The sequence below is a fragment of the Seriola aureovittata genome, chromosome 15, assembly GCF_021018895.1.
Source record: "Seriola aureovittata isolate HTS-2021-v1 ecotype China chromosome 15, ASM2101889v1, whole genome shotgun sequence".
Lineage (NCBI taxonomy): Eukaryota > Metazoa > Chordata > Actinopteri > Carangiformes > Carangidae > Seriola > Seriola aureovittata.
This window is the reverse complement of record NC_079378.1, coordinates 6,232,593-6,248,865: the sequence shown is the minus strand read 5'-3', so window position 1 is coordinate 6,248,865 and position 16,273 is coordinate 6,232,593. Positions and strand designations below refer to the sequence as shown.

The window sequence follows — 16,273 nt, the reverse complement described above, 5'->3', positions numbered from 1 at the left end:
GTGAACAGACAATAAAGGAACAGACAGTGGAGGAAGTGGTAGGAAGGTTTACCTTTTTTTCTCCTGTGGGGTCACCTGGGCCAAACTGAGACTGATATGTATGACCAGGCGGTCGGCGGGGCAGTGGAGTGAAGAAGCTGCTGGCACAGACAAGCTCCAGCATAGACGGACATTTCTCTGTGCGCTGAGGAAAGGGCTCTGATGTATAGCGGTGATGGCAAGACTTTTTATTGCCTTGCCTAAAAAACTATGCGAAAATGTCTTACTCTTTTATCTTGTGTTGGGATTGTTCTCCCTTCTCTTCTTCTGCGGCTAGAAATCCCAGCCTCTGTTGACCTTCAATCATCTTCTTTTCTTCTTATTTTTCCCTAATTCTCCAATTCCTGTTGACAGCTTTGTTCATTCATCTCTGCAGACTGAGCCAGACGTTGCCCTCTGTTTTCTCTTTTTTGTCCATGTAACAGATTGAAGGAATGACCAGAGGTGACAAGCCTCTTTATAAAATAACAGACTGTTAATTGTCCCTGATCATGTCTTGTGGGAATTGTATTATTTACCCATGCTAAATGAGATTCGCTGTTCACTTTTAATGTCGCCTTTCCACATGAAAGTGCAGCTTTTATCATCCCTGACCACTTTCCCTCCACTTAACTCCCTTCTGGAGTCGGCCCCCATTCCTGTCATTATTCCCTTTCCATCTTTTTTTTTTTTCTTCTTTTTTTGGCCCCTGTTCCTTCACTGAAAACAAATTTAAATGCAAACAAGGCAAATCTGCCTAGCATTTCCTCCCACAGGAGAGACGTTTAAAAAAGGAAAATGTGAGGGAAATCATTGCAATCTCTTCCCTTACGGCATTGCTTACAGACATGCACAAAATCCTTTTTTTGGGGCTTTATATGATGTTTATTACAGTGATCATTTATGCACTCCTTTGACAAAGATTACATTTCAGTCAACATATTCGCATGCAATTATATGCATGTGAATAACCTTGTGAAGAGCTATCCAAACTTCAGTCTTAGGAACATCCAATCTACCAATTAGGCATAAAAGGAAAAAAAAAGAACTGTTTACTATGCATGTTTGTTCGTTTCCTCTTCGGTGCAGCCAAAAAAAGGTTGCTACTGCAAATTAAACTCAACACTGTGAGTATGCTTTCATCTGGAAATTATAAAAAAATCACAGTCCCTGAACAGTTGGTTGTCCAAATTGCACCACGTTCCCAGGGGCTTGTGGGTAAATGAGGCTGGTTGTAGTGTAATCTAACTATAGTTTACATTGCTATAAACCCTGTAAATAAGATTACCACATTTAAGCTCAGACTCTCATCTATGAATAATTACCAAATGTGATCATCATCATAATCCATGGCTCAGTGAGCAGATGGTTGAAAGACTCTCACAGGTGTGTCAGTGCTGCATCTGTGCGCTCCGCACATGTGAAACACTTGTTTGCTACCTTGTCAACTACGTGCTGCTTCCTGTCAGGCTGGCTACTGCGCTAGATCACACGCACGCACGCGCGCGCACACACACACACACACACAGATTCCCTGGGTTTGTGCCAAAGCGGCGCACATGTGGCACGGGCTGCTTATCCAATCCTCGTGCATTAGCAGCATTGCACGGTCAGAGGAGTCATAAACAGCCACAGTATCTATCATAGGAAGGATTTCCCTTCTCATTTTCCTTGATTATCACAGCACCATCTGCTTAGCTTTCTGCAGCAATACTGATACAAGCCCATTAGATGGGTAATAAAAAAAAAAAAAAAAACAACTGGTGAACAATTCACTCCTCTATCTCTTCCTTGCCTATTTAACAGTCGGTTACACAGTCACATCCCGTAATATTCACTCAACAAATTTAACATTGTATACAAAAAACTACTTTCCCGCTCATTACCTCCCAAAAAAAATAGACACACATTCATGAATAAACATAACTATATTTACATTCATTTCTGTGGTAAATAATGCTTCAACATAAACAACGAAACAAACACTAAATTTGCCAAAGGAACTGATTGAGATCCGGTGTAGTGCACAGTCACGCCGCCTCTTACCAGCTGTAATGCTAAAGGGGGGTTCATGTGATGTGATGCCTTGGCAGCGCAGTGTAACAGTGGGTCATTTAAGAGGTCAGACGGTTCGGGTTAGACATTGTGGCCTCTGCCTCCTCAAAAGAAATCATGTCTTTGACAGCTGTGTGATAATTGTGTGAATAATTCAAAACTTGAGCACATTCAGCCGAACTGTCACAGATCCAACTGCTGTGCTTAAGGTGACCGAGTTCAACTCTCAAGCTGAAAATGAAATTCCCATAAGAATCAGTAAACCTTTGTTCACAGTCATTTGTGATTCTGCAGAGAGCTTCTTTTATTGTTTTTTTACAGGATAATATTTCAAGGTTTTGAGTCAGGAGGATAGGTGAATAACTTCTGAATGAACTAGAAGTCAGTTTAAAGGAAATATTTTCTTGAAAACATTTTAACAGGAATTTTTTATTTTCTTCTACGCCTGCCTTCATACTTCCTTTCTTGAAGATTCATACGCTTACATTTAAAGTTCTACCGCTTGATTCAAACTTAATGCTTTAATCTAAATGATCTCATTGTCCTGGCAGGTTGCCCATTGCACACATTTATTCAACATAAGTCTCGATTACCGAGTGCAGTCGATGGAGCATAAAATTTTAAGAAACCCATATGTAATTTTTAATAGTTAATGATGCAAAACTTTAGCAGTAATTCTTAACAAGGTCTGTTATTGATGTAGGTGTTTAAATTCACTTTGTTCCTTCACAGCACATGATGGCATTTGTCACGCTGCCAGAACAAGAAGATAAGATAACAAGAAGAAATAAAATGTTTTATATGGTCATGAGCATAAAAAGAAAAAAACAGACACAGATAATGAAGATGAATGTTTCTCCTGTCTGGAATAAGAAGCATTTTGAAAGAATGAATAAAATAGTGTGTGGAGGGGTTGCAAGTTCGAGTTGCAATACTCTCCTGTGAAGAGCGCTGTAGCCTTAAGGTGAAATTATAGCACAAACAGTCTGATCTTTATTTCACTCTCTCTGTCTGTTTATTGTATAAACCTGTGTGTACCTCCATGCTTTCTATGCATCTTTCTTCTTGCCTAATTTACGCGTTGAAGTGGGTCACGCATGCCCACACATTCACCCCCACCCCACCCCCCACCCCACCCCACACACACACAAAACAGCCAGTAATGAACATCGATCTTTCCGTACCAAAAAGAAAATTTCTCCTTTCTCCTGTTAGAGGAGCTCAATAATGAAAAGACCCATATTACATTTTTTTTTTTTTTTTAAGACACAGGATGTCATCCTCCTTTTCACTGTACAGTACGTTCTTTCTCCTCCCTGCACACATTCAATTTATATTCAAATACACTGGGGAAAATGAACAGTATTAGATTATCAAGTCTTATCAGACTATAATTGAAGATGCCACGGTGCATTTGTCATAACCCTGCGCATAATTCATTGTCCACTCATTTTTCTTACCAACATATATATTTGTTGGTTGTGACTGAATGCTGCTGTGACTTTACAAATGATTTTTCACCATTATGCATTATAAGACACAAAGGCAGACACAGACATCACTAGGTATAACTTACACTGATTCTGGAACTCCCTCAATCACTCGCTCTCAATATTTACTCTTAAGGAAAAAGTGCTATGAGGGTTCATTTATTCAGTATCTGTGTATCTGAAGCAGCCAGGTTTTTAGTGCTAATTGGCAAATGTTAGCATGCTACGACGTTAAACTGGTGATCCTGGTAAACATTATACCTACGTTAAGCTGCATTGTTGCGATGCTTGTAAACAAGCTAATGTTAGCATTTAGCAGTACAGCCTCACAGAGCTGCTATGGCTGTAGATTCTTAATCTTGTTCTTCAATCATTTCTTTAAGGAAACACAATTTATGAAAGCTGCATAAAAACACTGAAGTTATTTTGCCTCAACAGTCGACAGAGACAAACTTTTCAAGCTGCAGATTTTAAATCCAGGCCCAGTCTCTCATAGCCGATCAATCAAAATACATGTGCAGTACGTACAGTACAGTACAGAGATATTTGTGCATTTGTCGGCTACATGTTAAATGAAAAGAAACATCCTGCAACCTGAGGGATGTTCGCTATGACATGCTGATATGGCCAAGGAATATCGGGCCGTCATTTTCTTGTTACATGTTGTGTCCATGAAGTTACAATGAACCAGGGGAATATGAAATATTAAAGATATAGGGTTTTCAAACAGGAAAGCAGGTTGCTTTGAGACATATATCTGCCTCTCTTTCTGTTTTTGTGACACTTTGACTGCTGTATTTCTTGTCCTTAATCACAGTTTATTTGAGTGCTGTGGAACGTGTTCAGAACATTAATAAAGTGGTGACTTGGTAAAATACATTTGAAGTTGTGCATTACAGTGGGCCTGAGAACTCAGTGCACTGTGACTTAACAAAGCAAAAACACAAGCAAAAACCAATTTGACAACACATGCACAAAAAAAACGGAGAAAATTGCAAAGTGAGAAAACACAATCATACACATAAACGAACTGCAAAGACAGAAAACACGAGCAGATAAAGACACTGAATAATGAAGTGCTGCAAAGTTAACAACAGATATTTGGAATAATACCTGAATCATTCAATGGCAGAGATGTTTTTTTGTTTAGTTTTTCGGCAGAAGAATACCTTATCAGTTGAAGTGGGCCTGACTTGGTTAAGACCAGTCAAATCCCCTCTATTTCTCTTTTTACATGAGCAGAGCATTCTGTGCTGTGGCACCCTGACACTTTAATGATGGAGGAGAGGAGTCTAAAGTGATTTCCTCACAATAAGAGGTGACTAATGTCCTTGTACAGGAGGTGCCAAATTGCTGTCTCCACTTTGTGCACAATGGTGCATAGTGACAGTTCTAGGTTGACAGCCGCACACCAAACACATACTGTAGTTACAAAAAGAAATGTGTAGAAACTGTTCACACTTGGTAAAACTATAAATAAAGCTCGAGTGCGTTTTTGCATGATGCACTTTTGACACGGTGTGAGCAGATTGATTATACAAGACCCGGCACGTAGAAGAAGACACACAGCAGGGAGGCCTCCGATCCTTTACAATTCTCACACTCAAGGTCTGGGGTCCCTGCAATATTTCAGTTCCTCCCTGTTGAACAGAGGAATGATCAGAAGTTGTTGTTCGTGCATCGTGAGTGCGAGTGTGGCCTCGTAAATAACCTCTGCAGGCATCTGTTGTCGAAACACGAGGTGAGCCACAGATATGAGACCTAAAAGGTGCAAGACAGTGAGACCTGTCAATGCCTTATCATATCTGAAGCTGCCTTCACAATAGTCAACGTGCTGTTTTTGACAAACAAGCCAGAAACATGGCAGGATCCTACACCTCTAAGGACTCACTCAGAGACTTGTGCAGCAAATTACGGCTGGATTATGTGAACTACAGACAAACTGTTTCGGTTCGGCTGTGAATCAGTTCAATGAAATAAAGAACCTGCGTGCCCCAATGTCACAGAAGCTCAAGTGCTCTGTCCACACGCTTGTCCCTCTACTCTGTCAAAACACAGCGAGTGGCATCCCTGATAAAACTTTGTCTGGGGCGAGGCAATCAGCTGTGGGCCAGAGGCTTGAAACCTTTGCTATGTAATCTCAGCCCACTCGGCCAACAATCACACCAAGCTTGACATGCTGAGATAGGCTCCTGGCACACTGAGAATTGCTAGTGTGGAGACAATGCTCAGTACAAAACAATACATTTTCCGATTACTTAACTCACACTGGGTCATAGTCAGAGAAAGAATAATTTACAGGTCCCGTATTTTACACTTTGCTGGTGTTTTATTTGAAGTTTTGGTCCATAAGAAGAAATATTTGTGGTTTTAAGCACCAAGGTCGGTGATTGTGTTCTGATTGATCAAATAAAAATATATCAGATTTCAGCAAAACACTCAGAGAAACAAAATCCTGCAAGGTTGAATGGTGGGTCCAGTTGGGCGGGGCTCGGGGCATGGCTGAGAGCGGTTACTGCTTGGTTGTGACATCACAATGTTGCAGACGTCCTGACAGCTCGTTTTAAGGCTCAGTTTCTGAATACAGGCTGTGTGCATTCCTCTGTGGACTGAGCACTTTGATGCTTTCACAGTATTAATATTGAACCTAGAGCTGCTTTATAATAAAAAAAGACATGGAAACCTCACTTTACACAATATGGGACCTTTAATCAAGATAAGTGTAGCAAATTTAAGTGAAGCATTTTGCAAAAGGCATGTGTGTTAGCCACAAGGATACACCTGTGTACCATGGTAACATAGGTGAATGCTGGAGGCAAACTGTCATTGAAACATAATGTCAACCTTAAAGAGAGAGATCCAAAGTGGGATATGAATGTAGTAATCTCATATGCAAACCATGTCTGCATTTTAAATGTAAAGTGGATAAATGCTACTCCTGCCTTCTGCTGCAATGAGCCACCAGGGTTGAATGTGCTTATCCTGACTGGCTGAGCACACGCTGGCAAATTCATTGTGCTGAGAGGAGACGACGAGGGGGGTGAAACCACCACAGTCACATTAGAGGGTGAATCCAGTGTTAACTGAACGGTATAATTACAGTGTCACTGGGATAATAAAATATGCGCCTCAACACACAATCAGAGAGTTAAAGTTACTGTAAAATATGTTTAAGAGCGCTGAGACTGTCTCTCTGTGTCTTTCTCTCCAGGCAATGTGTTTGTGGTGAGTTTGGCATTTGCTGACCTTGTGGTAGCCTTCTACCCCTACCCCCTGGTTCTCTATGCTCTCTTCCACGACGGCTGGGCGCTGGGAAACACACAATGCATGGTAAGACCACACCAGCGAGAGCACGTTTCAGCTTACAACCACTACAACACCACGAACCCCACTCCCACTCCAGTCTGACACAAACACTCCTCTCCCTTTCTCTCTGCGCAGGTCAGCGGTTTCCTTATGGGGCTGAGTGTCATCGGCTCCATCTTCAACATCACTGGGATTGCGGTGAACAGATACTGCTACATCTGTCACTCCTTCTCCTACAGTCGGCTGTACAGCTATCGCAACACTCTGCTGTTTGTTGCCTTAATCTGGCTGCTCACGGTTGTGGCCATTGTCCCAAATTTATTCGTTGGTTCCCTGCGCTACGACCCGCGGGTCTACTCCTGCACCTTCGCCCAAAATGTCAGCAGTTCCTACACGGTGGCGGTGGTGGTGGTTCACTTCCTGGTTCCCATCGCAGTGGTTACCTTCTGTTATCTTCGCATCTGGGTGCTTGTGATTCAGGTCAGTCTCCTGCTTTTCTCTACATGGTTATTCGTGTCTTTACAGGAACACGGAGGTTTTTTGATGGTGAATAAACATGAAAACATGTCATCAGCTTTGAATGATGCAGTAACTCCCATGGGCCAAACAATAACAAGATCCATCAGCTTTCCAGAGTTCATCCAGATTGGACCGGTAATGTAGAAAAAATATGGTCAATCCAAGATTTGAAACTGTGAACTTTGATTAATGACCCTTTACTGGATAAGTCATTGTCATTTTTGAAATGCTAGAATTCACTGCAACATGCATCATCCTGTAGTGCTTGTGTTTGGGGAGCGGGGGGAAGGGTGGGTACCACCTCCAAAGACAGATTCATTTTTAATACAGTGAATCCAATCAGTCTAATACCAGAAGCTGTGACTTCTCCATTCAATGTATCTCCGATCTCTACTTCAAAGGAACACAACAGGACAACGACTGAGTCTAAATGAAGGGTAAATGCAACGTCTGATAATCACCAAGATGTAAAGTGGATTAAAAGAACAGTGTTAAATCAATAGCTGATAAAATAAACAGTGTAATGGATTGGGTAATTATGGGAGAGAATTTGATGAGGCTATTCTACTATACGGCTTATATTGAGATGTCTATGAATTTAATTTGATGATTAAAATATTATTTTATTTCAACATCAACCGGGTCATGAGCAGGCGAGTAAGTCTCTCGTACTCTCGGTTGTTGGTGATGAAAGCCGGGGACTTCCCCACGACACATTCTGGGGTTGTTTCCTTGGAGATGAAGTGCGGCTCCACCACTTCTCTCAGCTGTTCGGTGCCTGGCAGTCTGCCAGCAGGCTTTCCTCTGTTGATCTCTCTGTAGGCGGATCGGGGCAGATCGTGTTGTCTGCCTGTTCTATCGCAGTTTGATGTGGAATAAACTCTAATTATGGAACTTAACTTTTGCTTGATAACTTTAGAGGAGATCATCGTGGGTCAGATGACCCCAAAACCCCAAGTCTTCAAAATAAAAATGTGATAAAGAATTATAAATTATATTCCGCAGAATATTCTGAGGCACTTCTGCTCTTCTGATTCACTTGTTATTGACTTGGCTTGTAACGAAGGAACAGAAGTGTAGATGACGGAAAACTTGGAAAGCATGCGGCAAGAGAAGGAACAAAAGACGGGTGGACAGAAACGACAGAAAAGGGAAAAGAAGTGCAGAACGGCAAAGAGACAAAAAGCAGAAGCAAGCAATTTGAACTTTTAAATTGCTTAATCTGCTTAACCTTCCACCGTGAGCCATTTAAACAAGAACTAAATTAAATGATATGAACCTAATGCACTATCAGTAGAAACCTGGACTTCACTTTAGTACATCATTCAAAGCCTTCGGCATAATACCAGAGATTGATCAAGTGGATCAAACATAATAAATGGTTCCTAATGCTAATAATAAACTAAATGGAGATGAGGAAGCAGTCCTTAATAATAAAGACACCATTGTGACTGATTAATGTCTGTTAGTCTGGTCACATAGTAGATACTGCCTTATGACTTTACATTTCAAACTTCTGCCCTTCTAAATGATATAGATCTGTGAATTGAACAAATTTGCATAAAAAAAAAGAAAAGAAGAAATCTCTTGTTACAGGGCTCCAGGAAAGTGGCTTGTGATTCATGAATGCTAAATTAGGAGGGGAAGTGAGAAGATAGATGGACCAGACCCCTGGAGTGGTTCTGTGTGTGTGTGTGTGTGTGTGTGTGTGTGTGTGTGTGTGTGTGTGTGTGAGAAACAGTGAGGCAGAGAGAAAGTAACCTTCTGGTATCATTTACGGTCTAATTCCCATCTTGTGTGTTTTCATCATGTCCAGGTGCGGCGTAAAGTGAAGACTGAGGAGAGCCCCCGCCTCAGGCCAAGTGACTTGCGGAATTTCATCACCATGTTTGTGGTCTTTGTGCTGTTTGCCATCTGCTGGGCCCCGCTCAACCTGATTGGCTTGGCGGTGGCCATAGATCCGTCCCACGTGGCCCCCCGCATCCCCGAGTGGCTCTTTGTTGTCAGCTACTTCATGGCCTACTTCAATAGCTGTCTGAACGCCATCATCTATGGTTTACTCAACAGGAATTTTAGGAACGAGTACAAACGCATTGTCACCTCTGTCTGGGTGACCCGGCTCTTTGTGACAGAGACTTCACGAGCCGCCACGGACGGCAGGAGCATGAAGAGCAAGCAATCGCCGCCGCCGCCGCACAACAACAACGAGTCGGTCAGAGATCGCATAAATAAAGAATGAAATCTGGATCCTAGAGCCTGTTAAATGGTAAATCCTGTTTTTGTATGTGACATCCAGACGGTTGTGCAGCTAAAGAGAGTCAAGTAACGCATGAACCCGGAAGACATGGCTTGGTTTTTCTATTGGCTGGGTCAGTCATGTGGTGCAGGTGGACATGTTTACATCTGCGGATATGTTTTTAAAGAAATACAGTATTTGAATTAATATACTGAGTTCTTGAACGTTTATCGTTTGAAGGAGTAACTCAACAACTTTGTTAAGTAAGGATGATTTCTCTGTCATCAACAGAGCAAACGCTGTAGAGCTGTTGTTACCTCGTGTGAGAGCGGGAGCCATGCGTTACGGTTTCATGTCGTTCTTACTCTAAAAAAAAAAAAAAAAACTTACTCTAAAAACAATGAATGGTACATTAATATTACATGAAAATGTAATATCCTTTAATGTCTGCTGCTGTAGACTCTTAGACATATTTCACACGACTGGGTAACCACTGGTAAACATACACCTATGTTTAGTAACTTCAGAAGCCTCAAAAAGTGCAACTCGCCTCACCTAAACGCTACATTAGTACAAGAGGAGATGACGTCAGTCTGTGTGTAATAGATACGTCTGATGGGGTTTGACATGGTGACAGTGAGGTGGTCAGAACTGCACACTAAGCCTAAAGGTGGCCACAGCACATGACCTCCTGCTGCCTGGTCTGACCCTCTTGCACTGCGAAGAACAAGAAACAAAATCTTAGTAATAATCATGAATTGATTAATTCAGGAAATCAAGTGACTGATAGATGACACTAGCACCATACCACATAAGACCTGTTTTCTTTTTTGGTTTTTTTTGACAGTTTTTGAAAGCCTCAAAACAAATGCTGCGTGTGATGTAGCGGGGGGGAGACACACCTACAGTAAATATCTACTATTGCTGCTGTATCCATCAGTCAGCGTATCACCTGCACTGCTCAGCTGCTGCTGCCGTTATTTAACTTTATTATAGTGTAGGTCACGGTGGGCCGCACATAAAGCCACACTTCATCCTCAAATCAGTGAAAACAACATAAGGAAAAAATATCCAGCCTGTTTCCTGGAAGGCTGAATGTTGATTTGATATTGCACCAGAGGGCGTTACTCTGCGAAATCCAAAGGATCTTTACCGTTTAGATAACATTCTGCATTTAACAGTTTAAATCATAATATCACAGTCAATATCATACATAAAGTAATGTTGCCTCCTAGTTTTCTGCTATAGTAGTGCAACATGAGTTTTATACAGAGTGAAAAAAAAGCCATCTCAACACACTGCACCGCTCTGTGCAGGTGATTCATCAGAAATGTAAATGTAACACATAGGGAGGGAAACACTTTCATAAATACAATATGTAAAATACAATATATGGAAGCGCAGTTTGTAACCAAAAATATAGAAATTTGAGACAAGGAGAGAGAATAAATATGACCACACTGTAAAGCTACAGTGGCGGACACACTTTGCATTTAGAGAACAGCTGTGGTGGAGATAAAGGACGATTTAGAGGGGCTCGTATTTTCCATGAGATTAACATTTTCTTTTACTAATTCAAAGGCTACTCAGCAGTATATAATTCTGTAATGGGCATAACACCCACAGTGCAGGACAGTGTGACAGTTAGAAGTCACACAGGGAGAACACAACTCCATACACTGATGTCAACATATTGAAAATAAAATCGTAATGCAATAAGTTGTTCAGTGCAGCAGCAGCATGAATGACTCTTTATGCACACGAACACTTTGCTATGCAACTCAAAACGACATCCAACATCAGTTGCATCTAAAAATCATATGGAGTTAATTCCAGATCCAGTCGTCCCTCACCTCAGTGCATTCACATTATAACAAGATGTCTCAAATCTCACTGTAAATGATGCTGCTCTCCAGACCACGCCATGACAACAGGGCGAGGGAACGCTTCACGTTTTGGGATGTTCTGTCTGCACACCGTGTCAGAAAACATGTGCAGCGAGCAATATGGACCAGACACAGGTTGCTCCTCCGTCCTACATCATATGCAGCAGTAGTAGTCTTATGCAGTCGGCGGCAATTCTTATTCTTCGTTTCAGAAAGTTTTATGCAAAATTCTTGCTTTTCATTTCATAGGTAACAATTAATGTTGTTAATTTTTTTTCTCATGAAATACAAAAAAAATGATAATAAAAATCACTCCCCAGGGGCAGTGGAAAGACACAAACATTGCACAAGTGTTTGGAGTCGTACTGTCACTTGGTCAGAAGTAATTTGATAGGAGAGTGATGGTGATTGCCTCTTACCTGGATAGTGTTATGAAAGACGTGGACTGAAGGAGGTACAGCTCATATCCATATTCCCATCTCAGGGTCTGCCAACCAAACGTTTTGTTGTCTGAAACATTTGCAGTTCATCAGCTGTCATGTAAGGGAGTCTGAAGACATTTCAAAGGGATCTTTTGTAAATTAGTGTCAGTGTGGTTTTTAACTGTGGTATATTGTTATTGGAGATGTATTCAAAGTGTGGTTTTTAAAAAAATATATATATCTGAAGCTCAATAACCCCCCCGCACAGTAAACAGTTATTATTATAGGACGATGCTTAACCTCTCTTTCCATCAAATCTACTAAAGCTGCAAAGTGCATCTAAAACAACCTCTTGCTCAATTGGCATGTACATTGCATCACTGCAAATACATTTGTTTTTCCAGCCTGGAGTGAAGGAATCAACCTGTAAACGCACAAATCAAATATCCAAGATAGGTAAAACAGGTTCCTCATAATAAATTTACCGGTAGTTTTATTATTTTTAAAATTTTTTCTCATATTCAAATTCACTTCAAATTTGTGTGTTGTTATACAGGGTGAAAATGTGCAAAGCCATAGATCAAGAATGGTAACAGACGCAAAGCACAAAGTCGTACTGTACTATAAATATTCATAGGGACAGGACAGATGCAAGAGCGTTACAAGCAGAGGAGGAAAATGCAGAGGAAAGTAGACACAGGGAAACAGCAGGAAGTTTTTGTTGAAGAGATGGGATTTAGATAAATATCGAGAGCGACTATGCTGTCATGACAACAGAGGTGTGGGAAGGTGTTGGGGAAGCAGAGGTGGTGTCCAAAGAACAGCAACAAAAAAAAAAAAAGAGTGATGTTGTCATGGTCCGGAGAAAAAACACCTGCTCAAACATCTGGAGAGTGTTATAGATGCACTTGGAGGGAAGTAAAGACATTTAAACCAAAGAAATGGGAATAGCTGAAGGGAGTTAGGCGTACAAACACTTTATCAAGACATCACTGGGGGGGGGGGGGGCTTTAAGACACCTTTGGTCTTTTTTCATTCAGAAGTACTGCCTTAAAATGAAAACAACAGTGTCAAATTCTAAATATTACGGCAAGTGCCATATTTTCTATTAAAAAGGAACCAACTCAGCAAACCTGGTTTGCAGTCATACTGCTTTTTCTTATGTATTCAGGACAGTCGTGTATGGAAAGGTTTCTCTCCAGCGCCAAACAGCAGTTCACATGTAGACCTCAGGCAAGAAACGCAATTGCTGAAATAGAAGAACAAATATTATCTTTTTCTCCTTTGTGTTTTCTTTCTTTGTACCCTACAGCAAAATTATGTAACTATGTTCATTTGTGTTCCCTACGCTCCCCGTCTGCAACCTTACTTTGGACCTACGTCTCCATGCAACCAAATATGAGACATTGCTTGCCAGCTTAAAGGATGGGTTCATTATTTTCTTTTTTTTATAATTAAAATGCTATTTCCCATCATTTACCTGGTGTAGCAGCACAACTTCACAGCTTTAGTTTTTTAAAACGAATCTCTCTGTTCATTATTTACTCCCACAAATCCTATGATGAATCTGTTGGCAGTATTAAAATACTTTTCTGGAACAGGGTTCATAAAACACTATCTAATCATTTTCTAACTGAAGTAAAAAACTTGGATGTGGCCAAAGTTAATCAAACCTGATGGAAAGCATATGTGAGACATTCTCTCATTCTGTAGACATTCTGCCTGGTTATACTGTGAGCATCCTATTTTTCAAAAAAAAAAAAAAAAAAAAACATCCCTGTGTTTTACTGCAACGCCGGACTGTGTTGAGCCCAGGTGAGACACTGCAGCCGAGTGCTTTAGGTTGCTTCCCCACAGCAGAAGCGTCTGGTGTGCTTGTGTTTGATTATATGTGAGGCAAAAAAACATTCTAAGTCAAAAACTATGAACCGAGGTTTATTATCATAAAGTGTAAATCAAAAAAAAGAAAAAAGCAACATAAATATATATATATACTTATTAACGGTGTAAATACGATTTCTGCCTTCAAAATAAACACACAAGGAAGTAATCAGTGAAGGTTGTCACGCTGTTTTTCATTGGAAGATGAAAGCTAAGGTTTCCATGCGCTACTAATCATTTTAAATGCTGCACTCAGTGAGATGACACACTCAAATCTCTGCATTGTGTCATCGGAGTCTCTTCTTACACCCTCCTCAACATCCATGCACATTCTCCTTAAAGAGGAATTCCCTGATATATCTCCGAGTCTTTTACCATGTGATCTCTGTAACATGAGGGAAGCAGCCACTTTACATTTGAAAAGGCTTCTATTGGTTCGATACTACAAACACAGTCGCTTCATTTTAGTCATTTTAACAGATGTGGTTTGCAATTACGGGCCATAGAGCACAAGATATATTCTCCAACCACAGAAACCCGATGAAATCAGAATTAAAGACATTCTTGGGTGAGTAAATTCAGACGCCACTACAATCAAACAACTTTACATACAGTAATGTGATAATTAAAGCGGCTGCTTATCAAGGCTTTTGCACAGTGTGATTTGAAATGCAACACAGCTCTTCAATCAGTGTCACTGTCTGCTATGCAAACACACCCGGCAACCTCATGAGCAGGTGTAAGAGAGGGATCATTTGGAGTGGCCTAACGGTTAAGACGCAAACCATATAACGATATGATGTGTACGTCATACCTCTCATTATACTCTCTCCCTACATTTCCCGTCTCTAACACTGTAAAAGGTCAAATATGGGCAAAATGTTAGGGAAATAATTTAATAACATTGTCCTCTGCAACATCCAGTAACTGTAAGCCACATGCCTGGCACAACAAGAATAACTTGCCTCATATAGTTTTTATGGGCTGAGCAATGCAGGCACATGATTTACTGTGCATGTGCCAAACCGCCGCTGTTCACTTCCTTTATTTGTCATCCGGACATACTCGCCATACAGTACCCAGATTTTCGGTCATTAATGGGTTATGTAACAGCATGACAACATCAGCTCGGAGCTAAAGACAGAAAAGGATGCTGAACACTGATCAAATTAGGCGCACAGTGGATTCATCATTCATTCACCGAGATGAAAATAATAACGCAGTAGCTATGCTGTCATAATACACTGGCAAACCACATGAAGAAGTGAAATGTTATTATGTATGCACTGCCTATAGCCTACTGTTTACAAGCAAGAAAACAATCTCCACATTTAAAACTGTGATTATGAAAACATGACTGAAACAGCTATCAGAGACATTTGCAAAGCACAAACCTTTTTTCACCTGATAAATATTTTCACCTAGTAGCCATGTAATTGGCTGCAGCTCATTAGACGCAGGTGGGATCTGCTGCCCCCCCCCCCCGCAGCCTGAAATCTTCGAGGCGTAATTTAAATCATATGTTGGAAATATTACGCAAGGTTTCCTGTTAGTGCTGACCTGATGCTGTTACACAACATCCATACAAAGGCTGTGGGATTCATAAACAGGGTTTGTAATTAAATGTGGCAACTGAGTGTGTATCTTGAAGTCATAAACAGCTTTTGTGGAAAAATAATTTAAAAAAGAAACTGTAATGTTTTATGACCTTTTTTTTGGCGTAAAAGAGGCACCATTAAACAAAATAACGAAAATGTCTTTTTAAGAAACATGAGCAAGGTCGGAAATCGGTGGCGTTTAGCCAGATGACTACTTGTGTCTTGATAAATGTCTTCTGTTCCACAGGCTGTGCGAATGTGCATGCTTGTCTGATGTTATTTATGACCAATGATGTTCATTGACGAGATTTCACGTAACAGGCGCCAGGCCACGATGCCCAGAGGAGGATCTGAGTAACATGAACCAAAGGGAAATCTGTGGAATGTAATGGAATTTAACAATGAAACACATCAAAATGGACTGTGTGTAAAAAAATAAAATAGAATAAAAAATAAAAAAAGATATGCATTATGTGTACAGTTCTCCTGAAACATGATGTTATGGAAAATAAAATTGATATCACACTTTGTGCTATTTGCTTATTCGTGCATATGAGATAAGACAGTGGAAGTTAGCTGACCTCTTCTCCAGCATTGTGTTTCATATTTCATACCTTAGTTAGTGGTTAAAATGTTTCTTAAAAGCCCAAATTTACCAAAAATCAAGACATTTCTCACTGCAGACCAGGATGCCTGACTTTTTAAAGGTGTTTTGTCTGAATGTTTCCTGTAGTTTCCTCTTACAGCTCAGAATTAGGTTGATTTGGAGCTTGAGAGTGGTGCGTACGTTGAGCTCCCTGATGTCATCAAGCTCTTGCGGAGAGATAAATCTTTCATTTTGATTTATTTATTTTTTTTACAC

The 16,273-nt window shown here is 40.6% G+C and overlaps 1 protein-coding gene across 1 annotated transcript in view; it reads left to right on the top strand.

Annotated features, from left to right (window-relative positions):
* mtnr1bb (melatonin receptor 1Bb) overlaps positions 1 to 15,930 on the top strand; it is a 37,906-nt gene extending 21,976 nt beyond the window's left edge. The window contains exons 3-5 of the mRNA XM_056396436.1: positions 6,775 to 6,893; positions 7,005 to 7,349; positions 9,205 to 15,930. Coding sequence (XP_056252411.1) covers positions 6,775 to 6,893; positions 7,005 to 7,349; positions 9,205 to 9,627 — 887 coding nt within the window. The 3' untranslated portion in view covers positions 9,628 to 15,930. The remainder of the gene's footprint in view (positions 1 to 6,774; positions 6,894 to 7,004; positions 7,350 to 9,204) is intronic.
* Positions 15,931 to 16,273: the final 343 nt, after the last annotated feature.